Source organism: Chiloscyllium punctatum, chromosome 38 (genome assembly GCF_047496795.1).
Source record: "Chiloscyllium punctatum isolate Juve2018m chromosome 38, sChiPun1.3, whole genome shotgun sequence".
NCBI classification, from domain to species: Eukaryota; Metazoa; Chordata; class Chondrichthyes; order Orectolobiformes; family Hemiscylliidae; genus Chiloscyllium; species Chiloscyllium punctatum.
In genome coordinates this window covers 26,543,643-26,568,664 of record NC_092776.1, presented here as the reverse complement: position 1 = coordinate 26,568,664, position 25,022 = coordinate 26,543,643, and the positions used below count along the sequence as shown (strand labels likewise).

Sequence of the window (25,022 nt, the reverse complement as noted above, 5' to 3'; positions counted from 1 at the left end):
GGTGGATAATTGTTCTCTCAGGAATTTTGGGCTAGACATTAGCTGTGAATATGTTACTGATTTCAGTGCTTGTACAAACATTTTGGAGAATGTATTTGGTTTTGATCATGATTTAATATGGTATATTTGGTTTTTGTTTTACAAAAATGACAACTGCCAAAATTGCTGCTTGATTTAAAAACAAGGTTTAAACAATTCAAATGCCAAATACCTTTTCTCCCTGATGAATCAATAACTTTTTTTTTGTGTGTGTCCATATGTTTTATGGCACTTCTTTTAGTACTGCCTTTTGGAGACTTCATGCTTTTAGATTTCTTTCCAGGGTACATTCCAGACATTCCCAAGTTTGTAACTCCTGGAAAAAAACATTCTTTGGAAGAAATGTGCAACAACATTTTAGTGGACTTTGAACAGAAGAACTACTATTTCATGCTGTCTGAAATCTAACTGTTTATATACTGTACCACTGTTAGAGAAAACTAAGTGAAATGGACTGGAATGTCTGCACCACATAATTAAAAAACAGTTGCTGGAGAAACTAGGGTCTAGCAGCATCTGTTGAAAGAGAAATTGAATTAATGTTTCAAGTCCAATAAGATGCTACTTCAACACAGAGGACTCCTTTTGAACAAAACATTAATTCTGTCTCGCTCTCCACAGCTGTTGCCAGAACTGCTCAGTTTCTGCCTTTATTTCCAGTGTCCTAAGTACTGTTGGTAGTTGTAACATGTGATCTTGCCTTTAATTAGGCATGATCACAGCATGCAGAACAACTTGTTAAATTATTTTTAAATGTACAGAAGTAAAGCTAATTTGATAATTGTGACCGTTGTAACTGACATTCAAATGTTTTTGTTTCAGCTACGTAGGTAACCTCTCTAGAGATGTGACAGAAGCCCTTATACTTCAACTTTTTAGTCAGATTGGTCCATGCAAAAGTTGTAAAATGATTACTGAGGTAAGAACACAGCATGATTACATTCCTATGAAAGATTGTATAAGCTCACTATAAAAATTAATGAGTTATCTTCCACTTTTAAAGCTTGTTTTGCACTTAAACAATTTCTACTGCACTCATTTAAAGAACCACCTATTATCATAAATGGTATTGATTTCGTTTAGTGAAATGAAATGATCCCAATGCTAATCCAGCTTTCATTCTTTTGAGTGGCTTCAAGTAGGATACCGATAAATGGCATAATTCACAACTATGATAGTACACAGTTTTGAATTTATGTACTCCTAGAATTTAGTTACATATGGTTAAAGCTACAAAGATTTCTGAGAGGAGAACTGCCGCTTTGTGGAAATAGTTATTGCTTATGCAACTGGTTTCTGAGTAAATTTCAGATTCAGTTGCACAAATTAAAATAAATGGGGATCTTCTATAGTGGGAACGTTTTAAATCCCTTTAGGGTGCGAAAAGGGTGGAGAAAAACTTACCGCTATACTGTAATCTTTTAATTGAGGATAAACACTAATCTTTCTAGGCCATGCTATATACATTCTCGTTTTTCTGGAGAGCAACGTACTACCTATTGATAAGAGGATCTGGGTTTTTTGCTACTCTGACCTGACTAGTGGAATTATTTTTAAAGCACCTGAGGGACAGCCTTTCTCCCACTACTCCCTCTGCATACGTGCCTTTTGCTAATTTGACTGTTCACCAGAGCAGCACGATTTAGGTCAGCGCCTTGGCAGTGTAGCAGTTTATATAATCCCAATTCTTTTCCCACTCTGATCATTGCTATACTTGCATTTTCTACTTTGCTATTGCCTGTTAATTCAAATTCTACGTCTTAAGAGTTGGTCTTCACATTTATGTACTTCAGCTGCTTGAGTGCTAAAGTGTCACTTCATTGCTGCACAAGCATATTCGTCTTTCTCTGGTAATGACATAAAATGTTGTCAACCAAATATATTCAGAAAATATTTCCATTGATTTCCACCTGTCTGACTACATTAGTCTTATCTAAAATTGGTGCTATTTCCAGATAAATTGCAAGAAATTTATTAATAATTCTTACCATCGGCTGACTGAATTTGACCGTATAAAATTATGATGGTTATGTAGTCAAAAATTGAGATGTACCTTGATATGGAGTGACAAGCAATCAAGAACCTTCTTGCGTCTCATTTGTTATTTGTATCCATGAGTGAATCTATTGCTGAGTTTTTCTTCATGAAGCTCTGAAGATATGTGTACCAATGAGTTCAAAAATAACAATCTAATATAAGTATAGAGAAGTCTTTTTAAAATTGCTCTAAGAGCATTGTATTCGTAATCTACTGTCTAGTAAATGATTTTTGAAGTGAATAGTTGAAATTTTGGATTGAACCCTTTGTGTGAACCTGTCTAAAATAAACAAACAAAGCACACTTCAATGTGCAAAACTAAGTGTAATGTGTTTACAGTTTCACATAGAGATGAGATTGTATTGGGCACATGATATTATAAACAGAGTGCAAAACCTAGGAATTTGGAGAAGTAGGTACTACTTAATTTTTTTGTCTCCAGTGCTTATAGTTCCTGTAATATTGACAATAGGTTTAATATCTAAATGGATAACAGTAGTTCTGTTTGGACAGAATTCTGAGAGATTGTTGATGGAAAGGCTGTCCTAAATAAATCTCTACATTTCTCTGCTTAGAATCATGGGATCCCTACAGTATCGAAACAGGCTGTTTTACCCACACTGATCCTCTGAAGAGTGTTCCAACCAGACCCTTTCTCCTACCCTATCCCTGTAACTCTGCATGCCTAATCCACCTACTCTGGGCAGTTTAACGTGGCCAATCTACCTAACCCGCACATCTTTGGACTGTCGAGGAAACTCACATAAATGTGAGGAGAGCGTGCAAACTCAACATGAACAGTCAGTTGAGACTGGAATCAAACCTGGATCCGTGGTGCTGAGGGGTAGTGGTGCTAGTCACTGAGCCACCATGCTGTGCAGTCTTACCAGCTCAGTTGAGTTGGGGTTCAAGTTGGTGACTTGGGCACATTGGTGCAGTGCATGCATCATTTACTGGAGACTTTGGCTACATTTTAGAGGTACAGGTTCAAAATGGGATTGTCGTAGCCCATAATTTACAAAATACAGGATGTAAGAAAATGAGAATCTGTGTAAATTGACTCCATTCAAAAGGTTCAATATACTTAGTACCTGACAGTATAAGTATAAAGGCAATTAGCAGGGTAGCCAGAATGCAGTCTAAGTTCCTGCGTACAGGAGACTGTACAAAATGGGAGAGGAAGAAGAATGAAAATGTATAGGAGAAAGGGATTCGATGATTCGGGAGACTGTTAGCCTTCTTGGGAAGCAGAATGAGAACTTCCACGTGACGTGGTGTCTGTGTTGAAGTAGACTGCGATTTTTAATTAGCTTGATATTGAAGGCAGCGAAAGTGATTATTGTGACCCACGTTTGAATAGGAACTTAAGCAAGTGTTGACTTGTTGGTGAATACAGGGGGCTAGGAGCTAAATTGAAGTACAGGACTTGAAGAGTTATATCTTGATTATTCCTAGAATCAGGAGTAAATTGGGGTTTTGATAGACAAGGCGACCAGATAGCTATTGGATTAGTGTGGAAAAGAGTGGGCTTTCCATTTTAGTGGATGAAGAAGCTGTACCATTGAGGTCGACTCTACCTGAATTGGTGTGGGACCAGATATGTTGGCAAAAACGGAGATTTAACATGAGTTGATTGGGAAGTTGAGGGGTAGGCTCGAGTGAAAAAGTTAGTATCGATATTAATTCAGAAACCAGGGAATCGAGTGGAGGAGCACTCAGAAATAATGCTTTGAACAATACAAGTGAAAGAAACTGAAAGATGTAATGTAACTGAACCAGAAGAGAGAAATTAAGAAATGTGACTTTAAGTAGTTGAGCAGAACAAGTAAGTGTTCTGTTTCTATTTTGCATTAAAAGTCAATCAAATGGAATAAAAGTGCAAATTCTACCAGGAAGGTCTGATTATTTGAGCCATTATTGGAAGTTAAATATACCATATTGCAAATTTTAAAGAGAAGATTGTAAAAATGCTTGAGGGAGGAGCGTAAACTTAACGATTAAAGAAGAATTTGATTTGATGTTTGCTACATGTACTGAAATATAGTGAAAAATATTGTTTTGCATGATATCTAGACAAAGTATTACGTTAGGGTAATATAATAGAATAAAGAATAGTGTTACATCTACAGAGAAGGTGCAGACAAAGATCAACTGGAATGAGATCCGATCATTAGTCTGACAACAGTGGGGAAGAAGCTGTTCTTGAATCTGTTGGTATTTGTTTTCAAACGTGTGTCTTTTCTCTAATGGAAGAGAATACAACTTGGGTTGGGAGGGATCTTTTGATTCTATTGGATGCTTTCCCAAGGCAATGTGAAGTATAGATGGAGTCACTGGAAGGAATGGGCTGTGTTCATAGCTTTGTAATTTCCTGCAATCTTGAACGGAGCACTTGACAAACCAAACTGTGATGCATTCAGATAGGGTGCTTTTTATGGCGCGTCTATAAAAATTGGGAAGAGTTATTGTGGAATTGTTGAATTTCCTTACTCCTGAGGGAATAGAGGTGTTGGTGTGCTTTCTTGACTGTAGCTTCAATGATAAGGGAGGCAATAATGAGGGGTAATGGAGTCCTGACTTTGATTGCATCAAGGATCGAACAGAATTGAAGTCTACTTGGAGTTGTGCTTCAGATCCCTGGCAGCAGCTGTGGCAGAGGTGCTTTTGAATACAAATATAAACCAGCATTTGCCGGAGAGAATGGGCTTTTAATGAGTTTTAATTATTTTTGTTGGGCAAACAGACTAGCATATGTCAGAAAGGTAGTGTTTCTTGGATGACTTCGAAGGATATGTCATATTCATAATAAGTCAGATTTAGCTAACATCCTGATGTGCTTTTTGGGGTCTTCACACACAAACACACACACACACACAGATTAACTGACCATCTGGTCTTGGGTCTTCCTTTTCTTCGTTCAAGTCCCACCCCATTACTCACATCACCATGTTTCTTGTCTGTAATAGATCACCATATGATTTTAATCTCTACTTGGTTATTTTGTTTGCTGCTGCAATATTTTCCATCCTCTTGATATACTAGTTCCCAAATTTGTCCTTTCTGAATATTTGACACAGTGATTTCAGCACCCATACCTCAGTAATATCCAGTTGTTGTTTTTGATGTTTTCCTTTTTTCTGCACTGACAATTTTTTGTCTTGCACCTGTCGTTTAGGTTTTTACTTTCGGTTTAAGCATTGCTTTCTGTTAGAACCCTCCACTGCACTCTTGCTATTCCTACCTGGGCTGTACTTCTCAAACTTTACCATACTAAAATGTTCTTTTATTACCAAACTCAGTGTTGATACCAATTGTTGTACGTTTTCCAGATACTCAATCATGTTGTCACCTGCACCACATAGCTCCATGACATCTGCAAACATCATTGACCATGATACTACTTGTTTCATTTGCTAATGTTATAATATGCGTGAGCATTTATCTGCTGAAGATATTGATCTGATCACTTATTTTTCAAACCCTATGTCAGACTCTCAAAACATCAGTTTCGGTTTAAGTTAGGCTAGCTGCAAAGGTAAGAGACAGCATTAAACTGAAAGCATTTTTTAAAATGGCCATGATCTTGTCAAATAAAGGTGCAATTCTTTTTTTTAAAAATAAAAAAAGGCTTGTAATCCATGACCATACTTGAGGGTATCATTTTAGGAAAGAGGGAGGTCAGAAGCAATCAAGAGCCTTTGGACACTTGATAATTGATATTGTTCATGAAGATAAGGAAATGATAGATATGTCGAGTAATTACTTGGGGTCAGTAGTTGCAGTAGAGGTTGAGCTTTGCTTGTTGAATGTCGCAGAAAATCAAGGACAGGGATTTGCCAATGTAATGGCACAGTGACAAATCACCAAAACTAGGTGGTCTCCGTCCAAATGTTTTCATAGGTGAGAGCACTGCTGATGGTTTAATTTATCTGCCAAAATTATTTCAATCTAGATTAGGAAAATGTTGTGCTTGTCATTCTGTCAAAAAAGTGAGTGTAGAAAATGGGGATTATTGACTTGTTTACAGAGCAGACATTGGGAAGTTACTAGAATGTCTGAGTTAAAGCTAGTGACTGAGCACCTTTAAATATCCACTGACCAAAGAGATCTTTCATGAATTTGTAGGGAATGGGTTGTACTTGACAATTGCTAAAGCCTTTTTGAAAAGCTAACAATGTAATACATATTTGTGGTAATTTGAATGGCCTACCAGAACTAATTCGATTTAACATCGCTGGTTGTAAACTGAAACTTTTGAAATTCTAAGGTAATTCACTGACTAAGTTAGGAAATTGGCTGAGCAGCAGGAAACAAATGTTCAGACCATGAGCAGGTATTCTAATTGGTAGGTGGTAATGTGTCCCTTCGGATTATGTTATTGATTTGGTAATGGATAGAAAGCCACGTTACCAAATTTGCTGATATGACAAAAATAAGTAGTGTAGGTGATATTGAGTACAGTGTATGCTAAATTGTGGCAGAAAGATTTCTGTACATCTAAAGGCAGACCGTTCACTTAGGACCCTTTTTAAAAAGGATAGAATTACATATTTTCTAAATGGTGAGAAACCAGAACAGTGTGGTCCAGACAGACTTCGGGATTCAGATCATGAAAATGTCATAGGCGTAGAAAGTAATCAAAAAGGCTAATGTCATGTTTTCATTCCAGCAGAATAATACATGTGTGTAGAAGTTATGTTTTTGGCTTTGTAAAACCCAATTTAGATTATATCTGGACTAGTGTAAGGCATTTTGGACACAGCACCTCAGGAAAAGAAATTTGGCTCTGGTGGGAGTGTGGTGTAGGCTTGTGAGAATGATAACCGGTCTCATGAGTTGAATTCCAAAAAGATAAATAGATATTTATTTCTATTTCTGGTTGTTGAATCTACAGCCTGGTGGTGCAGTTTGAAAGTTAGAGCCAGACCTTTTAAGTGTCAGGTTGGAAAACTGGTGGTATTTTGGAACTATTGTATTGACATGCGAACTTGTAAATTTTGATTTTGAATTTGGTAGATTTGTTAACCAAACATGAATGTAAGGGATTGACTCTTAGAGGTCTTTTCCCTTGGGTAGGGGAGTCCAAAGCTAGAGGGTGAGAAGGGAAAGATTTAAAAGGGGCAACTTTTTCATGCAGAGATTGGTGCATGTATGGAATGAACGGCCACAGGAAGTGGAGGAGGCTGGTACAACTACAGCATTTAAAAGGCATCTGGATGGGTATGTGAATACAATTCAAAAATAGTGCATCCGTCAAAAGTTCTACTTGTTCATCTGCACTGTTTACTGCCTTGGTTATTTGCATAAGATTGTCTATTTATTTTAAGTGTTAAAATAATAATTTGTCTGGTTGATTGTATGGTGTATGCAGCTTTGACTTATTTCATTTGTTTTAGCTTTCAATTGCTCACTTTCTCCACTGAAGAGTGAATGCATTTGGATAGCATTTTTAATGATCTTAAGATTTCGTGGTCAGTAGAGTTCTATTGAAGTGTTTTCAATCTTGTAATAAGGCAGCATGGTGGTTGTGTAGTGTGAAGTTCAGGAAACAGGTGACAATTATTAATTTTGGTGTTAGTTAATGAATAAGTATTGGTCAGGTTGCTAGTGAGACTTTCTGCCCTTCTGGAATAGTCCAAGTGTCCCTTTTCTAAAAAAATGTACCATTTATGAATTTTAACTAGTGCAGTAAAATAACTTATTGTGTGGTCTGGGCAGTCTTGGCTCAGCTCGGTCCACCTGTTAGATGGTGAGATATACTGTGCATGAAATGATCTAAAATTGCTGAAGGGTTATGTTTCCATGCATAACTAGAATCTGGAGTCCTCTGTGGTTTCACTAGAATACTGCACTTTAAATCCAGAATCACCTGAGAGTTGGCTTTATTGAGCTTTTATTCTCTAATGTATATATTTTTTTAAGATTTGAAAAGAAATTTGTTCACTTAAGTTCATGTAACCTTGGTTTAGTGACTGGCACAAAATGCTTCTTTTTGCAATTCCTTATCATTGTATGTTTTTGTGGAGCTTGGGTATGCTGAAGATTGAATAGTTGGCTGCTAAGAGAGGAACCAGGAAAAGTTGATATCATTACCATACTAAATTTTCTGGTTGTGATATTCTTTTGTCAACATATATTTTAAATGCTCTGAAAGCAACTATTGTTTTGATATTGCACCCAATATAGGAGATGATGGTTTAAATTCTATTTCTAGGCAAATAAGCTAAACAATACAATGCTTTAGATGAAAACTGTAATTAAATACTTCGGTGTAGAAGATCATTTATTCCACATCCCCAACTAGGAATGAGATTTCTATTTAGGTAATGCAGCTGCCTGTCACCAGTTTTGAACAAAGGGTAGATATTGATTAATGTTGCATTGTGCCATTTAACTTGCGTATTAATACATTGTGTTAAATGTTGTACACGCTCAGTTGCATAGACCTTGCAAGTTGGAAGTATACTGAGTTTTGGGGTGAGTTGCTGTTCCTTGAAGATGTCTGCACTTAGCTGGTGTACCTATATATGTTCTCCATATTTTGTTTTTGATAAATTTCTTTGGCAACATTTATTGATCATTGCATTGGGCCTAAGTTTTGTTTACAATGACACTTCAGTGAAGGGGATCTTTGTATTTTGAAAAGAATGCTTTCAAATAAGGAAAAGACTTCTGATTTTGTTTAGTTCATGCACTCAAAGTTGTGATTTTGTCATAAATTTTGTAGATTTCCTTCAGGTGTGTGTAATTTGGACAAAACTCTAATGTAATGTGGGTCTACTTACAGTGCAGGGACTGTAGTGGTTCAAGAAGACAGCTCGCCATCACCACCTCAAGGGCAACTAGGGATGTGCAGTAAATGCTGGCCTGCCAGTGATGGCTACATAAACAAGTGAATATATTTTTTTACAAAAGTCCCATGCAGATTTTCAGTAAAATTTGATTTTCATTTATGTTGTTGATCTCTAAAGAATAGAGATGCCAGGACACTCTTGTTTTCACCCCCAGAAATAATGCTATATCAGTACAACAATGCAGAAGTAGTTTTATTTTAATGCCACACTTTCGGGGAAACAATGCATTGATGGTAATGTCACATGTCAAATCATCAAGAAACCCAGGCTAATGATCTGAAGACATGATATTGAATCCCACAGTAGACAGTGAAATTCAAGAAAACAAATCTGGAATTAAATGTTAACCAAAAATTAACATGGAATCATTGTTTGACTTCAGATCTGCAGCAATATGGTTGACTCATGATTGAATTTAGGCTAATTAGCCTGGCCAGAGATGCGCAACAAGTGAACAAATAAGGGAAAAAAAATTGCTGTGCTGATCATGCAGTTCATTATGCTGGGTTTGACACATTCATGTGTTCTTTTTGAAAATTACTTGGTGTGTGTATGTGTACTTATGCTTTCAAAATAATAGTGCACATGCTTAGAAAACATGGATTCAAAACCTGGGATCATTACTGACTGAATCTTGAACTGTTGGAGATTTCGAGCAATTTGGTGAGTGGTTGACTTTAACAATTGAGGGTTTCATTATTTTGAATACCTCAGTTTGAGCATGTTTCATCTTGGTAGTGTGCTGATTTCCAGTCACCAACTAAATACCAAATCAAGGACATGCTTGGTATTATTGAATGGGTAAAGTAATTTCTTGTATTAATTTTAGACCTCAAGATTAGAGTAACGTTTTTGAATCAGGATGCAACTTGTTACAATCAGCGACTTTCCTAAAATAGCACCTTTTGAAGGATTTATTATTTCTCATTTATTTTGTTACATTTTTGCAAATTCATTGTCAGAGTTCTAATCATAAAGTTATCTTAACCGAGTTTTGAGAAGATTTGTAGCTCAGGCTGAGGTTCTGGATATAAAGTTTTCTCGCTGAGCCGGAAGGTTATTTTCAGATGTTTCATCACCACCATACTAGGTAACATCATCAGTGAGCTTCCGCTGAAACGAAACGAACCTTCCAGCTCAACGAGCAAACTTGTATCCATAAGGTTACCTTAATTGTCTAGTAGAACTGCGTCAAATTTGAGCATTAATTTAATGACATTTAATTAACTCAATGCTTCATCTGCCTGTTTGATATTGTATTTAATACTTATCTGTAAATTAATTTTACTCAGTGCTCATTTGGCAGTAGTCCTGTATTTCCAGCATAATGTAAGCTGTTTAAATTACAGAATGCAGGTGGGGAAAGATCAGTGTAACTGCAATTGCAATACTTTGTAAAAGTTTAACCATCTCGATATTTGCAGTTCTTTGCAGCACAAAACTTGTGGAAATTAGGCAACAAGTTAGAAATTTTTACACAAAACCAGAAAGTGCTGGTGAATCTCCAGGTCTGGCAGCATCTCTGGGCAGAAAGCAGATGCTGTTAACCTGCTGAGTTCCTCCAGAAATTTGTTTTCATTGAGATTTCCAGCATTTTTTAAAAATAGCAATTTCTACATATTGTTTTGTTTTTAGGTGGTAAGGTAATTCTTAAATATACCTAGAAGCCTGGGGAAGCCCTGTATTACATTATAAAATGTTCAGAGATGTTAAATGATCTGTAATTTCCTTTTAAATTGTTTGTGTTTATGGACAGATTGGCTATAAAAGTAAAAGGCTTTAATATAGATCTGTAAGTATTTCATTTGGCTTCTTTGTACTAAGTTTTCATGAATTTTTCTTCTCAGCAAACCGCAAGCAGAAGGGTGAACTCTTCTGTTGGATTTTCTGTTTTGCAGCATTCAAGCAATGACCCATATTGCTTTGTGGAATTCTACGAGCATAGGGATGCGGCAGCTGCATTAGCTGCAATGAATGGCCGTAAAATAATGGGTAAGGTAAGCTATCGTGTCTGAAGGGTGAGTGAGGAGAGAATTTAGCTGGAAGAATTAAGATATAATACTTTGAATAGTGCTTGTGTTTAATTCTTCAAAATGCAATTGCTTGCTTTGGGCTATTACAGGTTCAATATGATACTTAACAAATAATACTTAGTAAAACATTATCTGCAAAGTAAGATTTTCTCAACGTGATGTAATTTGATGGAATCCATCAATAGTTAACAATTCAATAGGTGATAATGATTCCCAGCTATCTCAAATGTGGTCATAAAAGTACCAAATTTTATTATAAACTCTGTATTTGAGTAACAAAAATGCTTAGAACTCTTATGAGTTTACTCTTAATAAACATTTGTGAACGTTATTAGAAAGGGAAGGCCTTTATTGTAGAGCTGTCTCTATTGAATCATTCTAAAACCAAAGTTGTTTGTTCAACAATTCTTTATCTACTTATGTAGACTTTCTGGTTTGGTATGGATAAGAAGTTTTCCAGCTTTAGTAATTACAAATTGCAATCATGTTTGATCTGACTCATTTAGACTTGGAGAATTAACATTCAGTAATAAATTAAAAATGAGTTAATCAAATCACATTGAACTATTGATCCCACATGTTTTTCAAGCTACAAGTTCTGGGATATGTTTCAGGAGCAGCAATACACTAGCTGGGTAGATCAGGTTAAATTTAATAGAGCCTTACAGTATTTAGAGTGTTATAGGCAGTTCACGTCTCCATATTGACACGTAGTTGAGCACTTAAGAAAACCCAGTCACTATTTTAGAGTATGCAACTAGCAACAAGAAATGACCAACAATTGGCTTAAAGAGAAACCCTAATGACATGGTAACAACCTTAAAGATCATAAAATGATTTGTTGACAGTGCATGTGAGGAAACATTTTCAACTTCAATATAAAGGAACTCTTAAGTATTCTGAAACAAAAAGAGAAATTGCTGGAAAAGCTCAATTGGGCTAGCAGCATTTGTGGAGAGAGAACAGAGTAAAACTTTGGGTCAAGTGACCTTTCAGGACTATAATAATCTATTGTAAATATACTGTACCCATTATCAGATCAATTAAAAATAGGAATTTGAAAAGTCACCATCTGGAATCTGCTGACAGTGGTTGAATTATAGAGCATTGACACGTGAGGGAAAATGAGGGTTATGAAGACAGATATGGTAATGGAGTCTTATATAGAATGTAAATAAAGGCAAAGCCCTAATGGGTTGGCTGGCCTACTCCTAAAATGTGAATTCTAGCAATACTGTAGATACCCAAATGTACCTATTTGTTCATAACTAATAGGAATAAAATATAGTTGACAAATGGGAACAAGAGTAGACCATTTAACACTTATTAGAGCTTTTCTGCACTAACATAGTATACCTACTTTAATCTGCAATCCCTTAATACATTTGGGTAGAAAAAGTATCCATGTCACATTTAAAATCTATCTTGGAGAAAGTGAGGACTGCAGATGCTGGAGATCAGAGTAGAATGTGTGTTGCTGGAAAAGCACAGCGGGTTAGGCAGCATCCTGATGAAGGGTTTATGCCTGAAACGTTGATTCTCCTGCTCGGATGCTGCCTGACCTGCTGTGCTTTTCTAGCAACACACTCTTGATTAAAGTTCATCTTGAACGGGTAGCCATTGACTGAAATGCATTCCAAATTTACAACACCTTTTGTGTAAAACTGCTTCATCGTGTAATGTCTGACCCCTAATTTTTAAAGTGTCCAAGGCTCAACCAACCAGGAGAAATTGCTTCTCTCATCTACCTATCATTTCCTCATAATGGTTTGGAAACAGCTTAAATCTCCTCAACTACACTTAACTGCCTCTATTTCAGCAATACGTCTCTAGTTTGTGCAATCTATGTTCTCAATGCAAACTTTTGCACTTGGTTCACTTTCTGCTATACTAGACTATATTACTTCCAATGCCTTACCAAGGTGTGGTGCCCAGAACTGATCGTTATTCAAGATGTTGTACAGTCAAAGCGTGACTTCTACCTCCTCTTTATTCTAGTTCTCCAGATATAAAAGCTAGCATTTCATTTTGGTTTATTTTTTGTTCTGTTGATGCCATTTGATTTAAGTGTTAACTTGTTTTAAAGTTTCTTTGGACCTCCCCCTTTTTTTTCTTTCCACCAGTTTGAAAATTGCCTTGTGATATGCTTTGTAACGTTTAAATTGGAATTCTTCCCATTTGCCTGTGAGGTGGTCCTGATTTAAAATAGGAATGTTTCCTGTGATTAGCTTTTTTGTATTGTCTTGCATTGTGTTCTAGCTTGCGCACAGTCAACTTGGAAACGAATTGAAGAACTGAACCTATTCACACTCTGGGAACTGCTTAAAATCCATGTGATGACATAGCTTTGCCTACTTACTTAAAGCTGCAAGCGATATTGAAAGATTAGACTTCAACTGCGCTGCTACATTACTGCCTATCATTGTTATCAGCAAATTTGAATCTGTGGCTTTCTATCCCACTGTTTTTAATAAATATAGTGCATAGTTGAAATCCTGACAGCGTGTGAATTGGAATACTCACCTCATATTCCTACTCCAGGACCTTCAACACAGCTAACAGTCTCTTGAGGGATTTTATGGACTTGCTGAAGTTACTTGATATAAATAATGTCAATAGGTATTCCTCTGATTACTAAAGCTCCTATTTCAAAGAAGAATCAATTGGATTTTTCAGGCATGACCATTACAGATCCATGCAGCGTCTAGAACGTAGAACATTACAGTGCAGTACAGGCCTTTCGGCTCATCTAAGATCAACCTAACCAACCCTGAATTTACTGTCACCCATGTGCTTGTCCAGCAGTTGCTTAAATGTCCCTAATGTCTCTGACTCTACCACCACCACTGGCAGTGCATTCCATGCACCCACCAATCTCTGCATAAAGACCCTACGTCTAACATATCCCCTACACCACCTTCCAACTACCTTTAAATTATGACCCCTCGTGATAGCTATTTCTGCCCTGGGGAAAAACCTCTGGCTATCTACTATATCTATTGCCTCTCATTATCTTGTACACCTCTATCAAGTACCCTCTCATCCTTCTCTCCTGTGTGAAAAGCCTGAGCTCACTCAACCTGTCGTCATAAGACAAGTCTTCCGATCCAGACAGCATCCTGGTAAATCTCCTCTGCACCTTCTGTAAAGCATCCACGTCCTTTCTGTAATGAGGCGACCAGAACTGAACACAATATTCCACGTGTGGTCTAACCAGGGTTTTATAGAGCTGCAGCTAAACCTCATATCTCTTCAACTCAATCCCCCATTAATAAAAGTCAAAACACCATTTGTCTTAGTAACCCTATCAACTTCGGTGGCAACTTTGAAAGCTATATGTGTGTGGATCACATGATCCTGCTATTCCTCCACACTGCCAAGAATCGTGTCTTTCACCCTGTATTCAGCATTCAAATTCGACCTTCAAAGATGAACCACCACCTTGCATTTATCCAGGTTGAACAACATCTGCCACTTCTCAGTCCAGCTTTGTATCCTGTCAGTGTTATGTTGTAGAGCCTGCATGAACTTTTGTGTCATCTGCAAATTTACTAACCCACCCTTCCACTTCATCCAAGTCATTTATAAAAATTACAAAGAGCAGATGCCCAAGAATAGATCCCTGCGGGACACCACTGGTCTCCGACCTCCAGGCGGAATACTTTCTGCTCCATTCGTTGTCTTCTTTTGGTCTGCCAATTCAGGATCCAAACAGCCAAATTTCCCTGTAACTGATGCCTCCCAACTTTTTAAATGAACGTACTGTGGGGAACTTTATCAGATGCCTTACTGAAATCCACATACACCACATCCACTGCTTGACTGTTGTCAACTTGTCTTCTCACATCCTCAAAGAACTCAAGGCTTGTGAGGTATGATCTCCCCTTCACAAAGCCATGCTGACTATCTTTAATCAAAATATGTTTTTCCAAATAGTCCTAAATCCTACCTCTCAGAATTCTTTCCAGTATCTTGCTTACCACAGAGGTAAGACTGACTGGTATGGAATGCCCAGGGATTTCCCTGTTCCCTTTCTTGAACAGAGGAACGGCATTTGCCTCCCTGCCATTGTCTGGTACCACTCCCATGGAGAGTGTGAATGCAAAGATGATCATCAAAGGGGCAGCATCTCATTCCTCGCTTCCAGCCTTAGGCACTTACCAATCTTGATGCTTCCCAGAATTTCCAACATTTTACTTCCTTTAATGTCTGTCTGTTAAAGCCTATTAACCTGGTCCACAGCGTTCTCACTGTCAACAAAATCCCTCCGTAATGAATACTGAAGCAAAAAAACTAATTTGGGGCATCCACTACCTCTTCAGATTCCAGGCACAAGTTCCCTCCACTGTCCCTGATCGGTCCTACCCTCTCTCAGATCATTCTCTTATTCCTCTCCTAAGTGTAGAATGCATTTGGCTTTCCCTAATCCTTCCCACCAAGGCTTTTTTTGTGCCCCCACCCCCCCCAGCTCAGCTCTCCTCAGTCCATTTTTGAGTTCTTTCCCAGCTATCCCGTAATCTTCTAAAACTGTGCCTGATCCTTGCTTCCTCAACCTTAAGTAAGCTTCCTTCTTCCTTTTTAATGAGAAACTCCTCTGCTGTTGTCACCTTACCATTCCTTGCCTGTCTCAGTGGGACAGAGTTATCCAACACTCACAATAAGTGCTCCTTAAACAACCTCCACATTTGTGCCTTTCCCGTAGAACAGTTGTTGCCAGTTTATACTCCACAGCTCCTGTCTAATAGTAGTATAATTTCCCCTCCCCCAATTAAATACTTTCCCATACTGTCTGCTCCTATCCCTCTTCATGGCTATGGTAAAGGTGAGGCAGTTGTGGTCACTGTCACTGAAATGCCCTCCCACTGAGCGATCTGATGCCTAGCACCAAATCCAAAATTACTTTTTTGATTCCAGCTTTTAGTTGGCACAAATATGCAATATCTTACAATGCACTATACTGGTAAAACTTTGAAATGCTTGTACTTCAGTATTTTGGAATAAGCATGTTCTATTTACTTTAAATGAAATGCATCATTTTAAAATTTTCAGGAAGTCAAAGTAAACTGGGCAACAACACCAAGTAGCCAGAAGAAAGATACAACTAGTAAGTGCTTTGTTTTCTTGATTTTTTTTTTCCTTAGCATGTTGAAGCTGGGTTTACTACTTATCTTTCAAATAAGTAAAATGTTATGTGTATGACCATGTTATGATGCTCGGGTGACTTTGTGTCTTTTAAATAAAAAACGGTCTCAACTTTGCAATGCACTACTCTTAACTTAGACAGTGAAGCTCCTTTGAAGGATTCTGGTGTGTTCTTTGCATTCAGGTTGTTGTTTTAAAGTAAATGTATCTACTGAAGAATGATGCAATTTTAAATGACCTTGCAGAGGAAGAGGGAATAATATTTGTAATTTGGTGCAAGAGTTGAGACCTTTAGGTCTGGAATCTACGTTAGGTAGATGATGACCCAGTAATGCATTAAGCTATACACATGTTTTAGCTGAAATATTTTATTACTGACACTGAGTTTGGCTGAATTTTCAAATGAACATATTCCTGTTTTTTTTGGTTTTTGTGTTTTTAAAAACAAGATGAAAATGTTAAAGACAGATTTGGATGACTTATGTACTTATTGCAAAACACTTAAATTGAAGCAAGGTTTCCTGTTTCATTACTCCTTTCCTTGGAGGTTTTTGTTTCTTAAATTTGATATTTAATGGCGTATATTGGAATCATGGTAATTTAATTCTGGAACTCAATTAACAAGAACGGTTCTTTTTTTAATGGTTCGAGAATTAAGTAAATCGGCAATATGGTATTGCTATGTTTCATTGGAGAGGCTAATCTATTTCTGTCTCCCATACATAGTATTCAACAAAGTTATTTAGTGGCAATGGCCTGCTGTTTTCCATGACTTTGTAATATTTTCTAGAAGCACAGGCCCCTCTCTCTCTTTTTGGGCCAACTTTATGGATTGACTTGACTAACAGATGCTCGGAGACAAAACTTCAAACTTCAGTGGAATAGCTTTTTATTGTTGACATGCATTTGTAACCCACAGCATTCATAGTTTTCAAGTCCAAAAGTTTATCTGTATTGATCCAATGCAAGGTGACCTGCAGTCTATGAGGAATTAGAATAGTCTTTTTAAAAAAAAAAGTTTTAATGCTTAAATGGAAGTAAGAAGTTTTCCATTTCAGGAATTCATATTAGAATCAACTGTAGTCTCAGTAATGCCCGTCATGCATTCTTTATCTCTCATGTTGTGACTCAAACTCACTTACAGAACACTAATATCTTCTGTTTGAAAACCAGCTCTCACTACTTGAATGCGAGCCAATTTTGTACAATGTATCCATGCGTGGTTAAGAATTCGGTTAAGACTGACCTTTTGTAGCACGAATTTTCGACAAATAGTTATATCTTCTGTAGAGCAATCGTTGCGTTCCTGTGTGACTCTGCTGTCCAAAAATCAAACAACACAAATAACATTTAGTGTTGGTGATATAATCAGTTACAGCCAACACATTTTAAAAGTTCGTTCTTTAGAAACCGTGTACCTGTTCGTCATTCGCTGTTAGTCAATTTGCGTTGACAAAATGCATGTTAGAGCAAAACAGCCTGGATAATGAACATATAGAACATAATTAAAACCATGAACCTGGATTAAATCTAAGCTGAAATCTTAAAATTGCAGAATCTCACTATGTGTCACTTAGTTATGATTTTGGACATGATGAAGAGTTGATGAAAATAATTTTGTATTGAAGATAATGTAAGTGTTCTGTGCGCACATGAAACAATTTATGCACTTTGTAGTAATATTTTATTTAGGTCATTATATGCAAAGGCCATTTAATCAACCAGGTCAGTTCTTTCCAAAAACATTTCATAAGAGTTATGCCTATAAACAGTTGAATCATGAAGGTAATGGAGCAGAACTGTTAATCATATTGGAACTCTTGAATCAACCTTGGTTTACTGGCAAAAGTGATCTCCAGCAGTAAAAGGACACATTTTCTGTGGCATATTAGATCTTTGCGATGTGCACTTTTCTCTAAGCTTACAGTATTTTCAATATGTTATTTATTCCACTTTATTTTCTGGAAGGGAACAATTGTCTGATTTTTCCCTTCCAAAGTATAATTTTGTTTTGTACGTTTCTGGTGTACTAAATTTAGAACCAGTCGCAAAGTCTGCCTATCACATGTTTTTGTTCCCTAAATCTGATCTATGTTCATGCTAAAATCATTCTCCATGCACAGATGACTAATTGAGGTATCTGTTGTAAGATAGTGATATTAATAGCAACGTGCCTAAGAGAATTCTACAATCCTGAATAAATTCCTTGCAGCAGGGAGCACTCTTACTTGGGAGTTCTTTTTTTAGTTCCTAGCTAGTTTGAATGAAACGCACTTCAGTGTTTCATATGTAAAACCTTAGCACAGGCTTTCTGAACATTGCAGTATAGCATCACGATAGTTATCCTCAGCAGAACCGTGAAGTATCACAGTTGGTTTCAAGTTTCTATTGAGTATTCTTCTGAAGTAGTCCCTTTAAGCAGTGCATCACTGTCCAGTTTTGAATATTCGATATAATATCTTCCAGCATCTCATTTTTTTTTCCCCAGATAAAGCAATTAAGGTTTTTTGTTAGAACCAATCCCCCCTTAAAGTCGAGTCACAAATAGAGGCTGATGATAATGAATGTCTATGCAAAATCAGCTTAATACTTTTGCTTAGTGCATGGTCTTAATGTAAATTTACAGGGAAAGTATGTAGAATTGAAATTGTTTGTCTGAAGGTATGCATTCAATACTATTGTCTTCTCAGATCATTTTCATGTATTCGTTGGAGACTTAAGTCCTGAGATAACAACAGAGGATCTGAAATCTGCATTCGCACCCTTTGGTAGAATATCGTAAGTATTTTCTAGTTCTTTAAAATTCAAGCTTTGTAAATTGAATGTTTGTTTATTTTATCAGATCTCTCAATCAGTTCAACACTCAATCCAATATTCCTCCTCGAGTTCTGTTAGTGAACAGGATATAATTCATTTCCATAAGAGAAAGGCAGTGGTTCCTTTTCCAGTTATTTAATGAAATCACTTTTACTTAAAAGCAACTGAATAAAATAGATGCCTGGTAAGGTGATATGTCTTGTAGGATTTGTTGTGGTCTAATCGTCTATTTCAGTAGTTCATCCTCTCCTAAGACTTGTTCCAAGACTGGGAAAGTGTTCTGCCCTCGCAGCCAGAGCTGATAGCATGGAATGTGTTGGTGCAGACCTGTAAGAGCAGGGTCAGGCTGGCGGCAGGGGTTTGGGTGGAGAGAATTAAGGGAGGGTTCATGGATTTTTGAAGGCACTGGAATGTCTACTATTGTTACAGGAGCCAGGCCTCATGGTTGCATCATTTATGGCACGCCAGGAGTTCCAAAGAAATGCAAGGATTTAAAGCAGCGTTGCAACTGTTCATATCGTTAGAGCTTCATGGTACAGTTGATTCTGCTAATATATGCATTTCTTCAATGCAGATTGGCTGTAACGTGAAGAATATAGACGATTATTTGTAGAACGCAAACTTTTCTTACCTGTATTGGCTATAACGTGATTCCAGTCCCATTGGTTTAAATGGTGCTGCTATTATGTGATTTTCTTAGAATGCATGGATTGCACGGGAACAGAACTATCTCATAATCTCAGAACAGAGTGTATCCATTGTTTGAACACCCAATCCCAAAAATGGAATGTCTGCTTTAAGAAGTCCGGATCTATTTTGTAATGCACATCACATGAATGTTGCCGGTCCTTGAAATATATTTTGTTCTAACTGTGTGCAACTTGCAAAGGATCTGCTCGTTTGCCGTGCAAATTCTAAGGAAAGTTGCCACCTCCCCCATTCAATTCCTCCTGTACACTGTTTTATCCCTCCCAGCTGTAGTTTGTCTGTTTTCTCTTTTTCTGTATTTACTGTTGTTTGCATGTTTTCACACTTGTACTCAGTTGCTTGCTGTTTATCGTTCACGTGCTGTTTCTTCCTTGCTCTTCCTTTCCTTTTGCTTTCTCTCTCTCTCTCACTCCTTGTTTGATTGTATTTGTTTTCATTCATGCTGTATTTGTCTTCGGTTTCTTGTTCCTGCTCGTTGTGTTGCTCACAATCTTTCCCATGTTTTCAGTGTAATTTTTAACGTGGCTAAATTTTCTATTTAATTCCTTATGAATATTTGGAAGAATTAATAGTTCTTTTAAATTAAATTATTTAAAATGGGATACGGCCTGTAGCAGTTCTCGAACTTACTTGATATTTTCCCAAGCAAATTTAATGCTAATTCATTGAAGATTGATTGTATTTAAGTTTGCATCATATTCACAATGGCCTATTTTGCAGTTTCCTGCATTATGTAGCACCTGTATCAGTAATTTATCTGTTGGCTTTTCTTTGCTATAATTCTTTCCAGTAGTACCTGAAAAGAAAGTAATAATGCACGTTTCTGTCCTGGATTCAGTGGTCCTGAGGGTTATTTCACGAATGTGATGCCCATTGATGTGAAAGTTTTTTGTTTTGAGCTAGATTATTTTATTCAAAACTCTCCCCTGAAGAAAATTCCTGTTTTGGTTCTGTTTTTGTATTTGTAATGGAAGATGCTTGCAGTTAAATTACTGGAAAGATGAGAAATTTATGCTAAATGGGTGTCAGAACTAGGCCGCATCTGTGTTCACTGTACCCTTGATGTAAAATTTTTAATTCCATGCTATTATCTAAATGATGGAAGATTTTTTCAGTAATGTAATGCCAAGGTTTTGAAGTAGTTTTTGCACTATAAATCAGTATACATAGATAATGTTGTTTAGTCTTGTTTACTAATTAATTTACTTAAATATTATCAGCACTTGTCATTTTGGTATCTGTCTTTTAAAAGTGCTGATCTTGTATATTGCAGTTTGCCCAAGTTTTGTCGGTTGAGGAATTTTGTTGAATCTAATCAAAAAATGTTAGTACTAGAAGTGGTTTGCATATGGATTTGATCTCCTTATGTAAATTTTTAAGAATTAGCTGTGGGTGCATGAACACGGATTTAATTTAAATTATATCAAGATTACAACTGGATTTGGTTCCAAGAAAATGCACTCTTATCAAGTGTAAATGTGTGTAAGAAATGGGCTGGTATAAAATGTTTGTGTATTAGTTTTTGAACTAGTTTGCAATTGTACCTCTGTGGTTCTTATTTTCAGAGCTCTGTATTCCATCTGTATATTGATGTGGTTTTTGCGGGTATTGAGCTGGAATTGTTATATAACTGCGAAGTTGTTTTGCAGATTATTTTTAAACTTTAGAATTTGAAGTTCAAGAACTTTTCTACTGTAATCACTATTCACATGCAATGATTGTGCTGGTTGTTCTTATGACTATTTCAATGACTGGATGTTGCTGAACATAGTTTTGATGACATTTTCATTGCATGTACACAAAACCTGAGCTTTGTTTGTCAATGGCACCATGAACAGCTCATCCAAGGGCCTATAACCAGCCCCACATATAATATCACTTAGTGCATAATGATGAAGCAGCTCAAGGTAGGACCAAGTGGATTGCCAACAAATAAGAATTAACTTTGTTTGCAAGCTTTGTAGCTGCTCAAATTTTTTGATTCTTTGTTCACTGAGATGTTATTTTAAGTGGATTGTTGTTACTTTATATCCTGTCTTATTTTATTTTCAGATATATTCTTGATCTACTCTGCCTTAACTGATTATTGCTTTTTACCCTGTCATGGAATATTGTCATTGAATATTACATATTCCTTTGTAAAGAGATCAGATTGCTGCCAGGTGGTTAGCAAGCAGGTGCCTAAATAATGACTGCAGGGAAAGCAATCTCATGATGGGTCAAGTGTACAGAATTTTGTTGACCATTTGAAGTGTGAGGATCTAGGGAATTTGAGGACTGTTTTGGCTATATCGTCAATTGACTAATACTTAAATCTGAATTTGTTTTCAACTTGAGAATATATTGACTTGTGAAGATAACATTTCATTTTAGGCATTATTTTAAAATGTGTACAGTTATTGGTGGAATAGAATATGGTTGTATTTTATGCTCTGGATTTTGTAGATGGATTTGAACAGGCACATTAGTGGCATAAGGAATTGCAGGGCAATACATTTAACTGGTTGGGCTTGGATGGAGTGTTCTGGCTAAGAATGAAATTTAACCTGTAAAATGTAATCCACAACCAGGTGCATGCAAAAAAAAGTGCTCAAATCAAACAAAGCTCTCAGTAGTTTTAGTGATTTTTTTTTTCAAGCTTACATGATGGCAGCTTCTATTGAAGCAGACCACGTTACGTTTGCTCACTGAGCTGGGAGGTTTGTTCTCATTTTGTCACCATGCTAGGTAACATCAGTGAGCCTCTGAAGCACTGGTGTACTGTCCAACTTTCTATTTGCGTGTCTTGATCTGTTGTAATGGGTGATATCACTTCCAGTTCTGAGAGGTTAGTAAATGGGGTCTGAATTGATGTCTGTTGATGGAGTTCCCATTTGAATACCAGCCCTCTAGGAACTCCTGTGCATGTCTGCTTAGCCTGTCCCAGGATGGATGTATTGTCCAGTCGAACTGGTGTCACTTGTCTGTGTGTAAGGATACGAGTGCCAGTTGGTGCTCGTGTATCCTGGTGGCTAGTCTATCTGATGTAATGTTTTTGTTGCAGTTCTTGCAGGGTATTTTGTGTTTGACATTTGTTCTGCTGGCTGTTGGTACAGGGCACACAACCAACTACACAAATACGATTGGGAAATTTTGCACCAAAAAGCCCTATACACCAACGTGACTGACCACGAATGGATAAGTACGCTAGAGTGAATCATCAACACTAAACAACAGTGGACCGAGACAAAGAAAAGACGAGCCCTACGAGAAAAACTGGACAAGCTCACACACCGCAATAACACGGACAGTTCAGAAGCTTTGATAAAGAACCTGTTGGACCGATCACTCTTGCACAGAAAAGGCTGTCCTAGTACGAGGAGTGAACTTCAACCACAGGAACGCGGACAATAAAGGATTTCCTAACAGCACTGGAATCCACACTGAAAGACAACGGACTTATGGAAGGAACGCAGCAGGCCATCAGACAGACAGTAGCACCAACATTAAGCAGAAAGAAACATTAGACAGGAAAGCCCTGGAAGTACTCAGAAAAGACTAATATTGTAATCCTACCAACAGACAAAAGGCGCATGACTGTCATCCTGAACAAGACAATACCTCAAAAGCCAACACACTACTTGCAGATACTGACACCTACCATAGGTGGCGATGGACCCAACTCCACAGCAAGAAAACCATTTTACTGCAACACTGAAGAAACCCCAAGACCGATGAAATTAATGATACAGACCTCCAAACAATGAAACCTGAAGGATCCAGCAAACCACATTTCTATGGATAATCAAAGGTACACAAACCAGCTCCCCCCACCCCCCCAGCCATACGTATGAGAAAAGGAGCCTCAATGCAAACTGAAATACCTAATAGAAGACTCGAGTCACTCCATCCACTCCACCCAGATATTCCTGAACATTATCAAAGACACCAAGGTAGAGGATGGCGAGGGCGTGGTCTCCTTTGACATGACGGCCCTATTCACATCAATAAACATCACCCTGGCCAAAGAAACACTGGCTGAACTACTAGACAACAGCTGACACCGCCAACTCCATCAGCAAGGACAGCATCCTCAAACTAGTAGACCTGTGCCCCTCAACCCCCTTCACCTTCAACGACAAGACCTGCAAACAAATCAAAAGAACACCCATGGGATCACCAATCTCAGGATTCTTGGCAGAAGCAGTTATATAAAGATTGGAATGAACAGCCCCTCCCCACGATCCAGCCGAAGCTTTGGATCCACTTTGTGAATGACACCTTTTGTCATCATGAAACGGAATAAATTGGGAGAAACTCACAAATACATCAACGTCCTTACTGGTCTAAAGTTCACCCAAAAGGAGAACAACAACAACAACCAACTCCTCTTCAGAGATGTCACAGTAGAATGAAAAGCCAATGGAGGCTGCAGACAAGTGTCAACAGAAAAGCAACACACAGACCAGCTGCTCAACTACAGGAGCTACCATCTCAACACCCACAAACTGAGCTGCATAAGGACATTTAAATGAGCCATGACACACTGCAGCATCCAGGAACTACAAGATGCCGAAGAAAAACACCTATACTACGTATTCATTAACAACGTGTACCCAATATGCACAGTCTGTCGATTCTTACACAACAGACATAAACAAGACGCATCACACCCAGAGACTCTAGCCACACTCCCATACATTTAAAGACATCTTGGAGATGATGACCAGACTACTCTGTCCCCATTGCATCATGATAGCCCACAAATCTATCAACACACTGAAACAACTCCTTGGGAATCTAAAGGACCCTGTACCAACAACAACAGAACAAACATCATGCACAAAATACCCTGCAAGAACTACAACAAACATTGCATTGGACAGACTGGTAGGAAACTAGCCACCAGGATACAGGAGCACCACTAGCCACCAAAAGACATGACCAACTGTCACTAGTATCCTTAGACACTGAGGGACATCACTTTGACTGGGACAATACATCCATTCTGGGACAGGCTAAAAAAAGACACACATGGGAATTCATCAAGGCCTGGTATTCTGTCCAGAACTCCATCATAAACACATCGATTTGGACCCCATTTACCAACCTCTTAGAAAAAGAATCAGAAGTGATATCACCCCCACATCAGACCAAGTCACAAATCGCAAACTGTGCAGTACACCACCACTTCCAACAGAGGATCATTGATGTTACCTAGTATGGTGATGAAATGTCTGAGAACAAACTTATCAGCTCAGTGAGCAAACTTATAACATGAACCACAATCTGAGCTACAAATCTTCACCAATGTTGCAATTGAAGCAGATTACCTAGCAATAAAAATTGGTTCTGTAGCAAAACTTGACTCCGAAGCCTGAGTACCATGATAATTGTGTTTATTTAGGGGGTG

At 37.6% G+C, this 25,022-nt stretch overlaps 1 protein-coding gene across 3 annotated transcripts in view; it reads left to right on the top strand.

The window, feature by feature from the left end:
• Window positions 1-25,022, top strand: part of tial1 (TIA1 cytotoxic granule-associated RNA binding protein-like 1) — a 40,495-nt gene that overhangs the window by 958 nt on the left and 14,515 nt on the right. Inside the window, exons 2-5 of one of the 3 annotated variants that reach the window (XM_072557449.1) lie at window positions 862-958; window positions 10,829-10,927; window positions 16,013-16,067; window positions 18,796-18,883. In XM_072557449.1, coding sequence (XP_072413550.1) covers window positions 862-958; window positions 10,829-10,927; window positions 16,013-16,067; window positions 18,796-18,883 — 339 coding nt within the window. Of the gene's footprint in view, window positions 1-861; window positions 959-10,703; window positions 10,723-10,777; window positions 10,928-16,012; window positions 16,068-18,795; window positions 18,884-25,022 lie in introns of those variants that run through there. The other 2 variants (XM_072557447.1, XM_072557450.1) reach the window with 2 other exon arrangements.